This window comes from Gymnoscopelus microlampas (genome assembly GCF_963454915.1).
Source record: "Gymnoscopelus microlampas genome assembly, chromosome: 7".
Classification (NCBI taxonomy): domain Eukaryota; kingdom Metazoa; phylum Chordata; class Actinopteri; order Myctophiformes; family Myctophidae; genus Gymnoscopelus; species Gymnoscopelus microlampas.
The window spans coordinates 28,345,676-28,348,175 of record NC_139944.1 but is presented as its reverse complement, the minus strand read 5'-3'; the positions used below and the strand labels follow the sequence as shown (position 1 = coordinate 28,348,175).

Below are 2,500 nucleotides of genomic sequence, written 5' to 3'. Positions count from 1 at the left end.
TTCTTCCTTTTCCTGACAGCTATGAGGGCTTCTTCCTGTCGTGCTCACTGATGCATGGAGGAGTGGAGCTTTGTGCTCCCCAACACACCAGCAAGCAGTGTGTCAGCAAGTACCTCTTCCACCTGGTGTACTGGGACCAGAGGTATGTATCCCCTGGATCCATCAATCAGTCTTACTGAAGCTCTAGGCAAGTCCATATAGTATGATTAAAGCACGTATAAACTCTACATGGTTTATTATGTAAACAAACACAAATAGATAAATAGTGGAGGTACTTTTGTGGCCTAATGGCAGCGTGTTCTCTCCTTACACACAAGACACAGACACACACACACACACACACACACACACACACACACACACACACACACACACACACACACACACACACACACACACACACACAGACCCTCTCATAGACGGCGACCCACTATGACCCATGCCTTATAAACAAAATGGCTATGTGATGTGTGAATCCATTGCTCCAGTGCTGTTTCTTTTTGTATTATTATGCCTACAGTATTTGTGAAGTGTGGGTTTATATACCCCGCTTGTATTCTACTCCATATAAAAATTAGCATGCAATACATTAAAGAAATGAAAATGATCCTTATAAATGATCTGATGACAAAATTGTGGCCTCTCACGCCTGATTGCGCCCACTAATCAATTACGTGACCTGTGCATGGCTATGATACACATTTCTCGAGTTTGACCTGATGAAGAGCCCAGGCTCAAAACATCATCAGAGCATGTGAGCATGCGAATTACATTTACCCCCGCCTGACTATATAAAATAAATACTAAATACTAAATAAATAAATAAAAACCTATACGAACAGCACAGCCACTCTCTGTACTGTACAGTATATGTCCTTATCTGAGGAATGTGCATACTTGAAGTCAGCCAGCTGTGAATAACTACTGCATGGTTTTTCATGGTATGTCGTCCAGGGGTTTTTACATGTGGCTGTGGAACCTGGGGCTGCGTTTGTTGGCTATGTTTAGTAACAGCCTACTTTCTGTAAATGTGTCAGCTGCCTTTTCTGTGTGTATGTGTGTGTGTTTGTATGTGTACCTGTGTGATAGTGTGTGTGTGTGTGTGTGTGTGTGTGTGTGTGTTGAGAAGATGGTCAGATGGAGCCTGTTTGGCATGATGTTGAACTGTTGGATGAACCACTCTCCTTTCATGTTTTATCAATTATTGGCATAAAAGATTCATGAATAACAGTGAAAAAGCACATGTATTAAAGTTCCCAGTCGCCAAGACTGATTTCAGTCATTTGGATTCCAAATAGGCCAGCATGTCTTTTTCTTAGTGTGTAACTTTAACAAGCCCTACAGCTAATAATAGATCGTTTCTTTTAAGATTGAAGCTCTGAATTGGTCAAACTAGCAATAGAATACATGTTCAGAAGCATCTTCCATAAACCCTATAGGTCTTTCTTAGATGCAATGGTTAAAGCCTCAGTCTGCGATTTCTTCAACTGGTTGGTTGTATGTAGAACACCAGGAACATAGGTATAGAGTGATAATACCAAAACATCATTTTACATTTATTGTGTTAATTGTTTAGGAAACATGGCTCTAGTGTCGGGGGCTCCTTTCGCACAAATCACAGATTGGGACCCACCCAAGCAAAAATAGAAGATCTACAAGCTCACAATGCTTCATGTCGCAGCACGTTTTGAGCTTGTAGATCGGCTGTTTTTGGAGAAGAGATGTGGTGTTGAGGGAAAAAGGAGCAGACCTAGTATATAGAGGCCAGGGGTACCCTGGTCAACTAAGTATATATAGGGTTCAAGTGATTATTTAATGTATGAATGAATGTAAGGCCAGACCTCTGTACATCCGGTGACTTGGTTATTTCCCCTGTCTTTGCCCTGGGCCTCATGTATTGTCCCTGAAAGTTATATTTGGCCAGCTGCTGCTGTTGCAGTATGGCATGCCCTTATATTTGAAGCATTGCTGTTGTTATATTTTTAACCTAAGTTCAGTGACATTTGAAGAAGTAGAGAAATACCAGAGGGTGGAGCCCAGAAATGGGCTGTGAGGTGTTTTTTGCAGTGTCACAGCCAGAGTACAAATTTAGTGGAGAAATATTGTGGTATTTAAAAGGGTGCAGCAGTTAATAGAACGAATCAATGTAATAAATATATTACATTGTAATAACATAATGATTTTTGTTAAAACAATAGTAAAAATTGACGATCTACAGATCTACCGATCTTCAAGATTGGCTAAAGATTAGTTTGCTCTCCCCTGGATAGGCTATACTCAAATCTTTGGATGAAGATTTTTAGGAACCATTACTTGCTCCTGGTCATATGGAGTTGATGATACCATGCAAATAGAATGATGATTCCACCTCCTTTCTTTCCCAGTGCTGTTCTATGTTCAGAACGTCCACTTCCCCAGATACATAGTTTTTACATCCCTCAAATGGGATCTGCATGCTTGTTAGGACAAATGTTACACTGACCAATATTTTTGTTATATC

At 40.4% G+C, this 2,500-nt stretch overlaps 1 protein-coding gene across 1 annotated transcript in view; it reads left to right on the top strand.

The window, feature by feature from the left end:
- pik3c2b (phosphatidylinositol-4-phosphate 3-kinase, catalytic subunit type 2 beta) overlaps positions 1–2,500 on the top strand; it is a 69,696-nt gene that overhangs the window by 31,383 nt on the left and 35,813 nt on the right. The window contains exon 12 of the mRNA XM_084062527.1: positions 20–142. Within this exon, the coding sequence (XP_083918653.1) occupies positions 20–142 (123 nt within the window). The remainder of the gene's footprint in view (positions 1–19; positions 143–2,500) is intronic.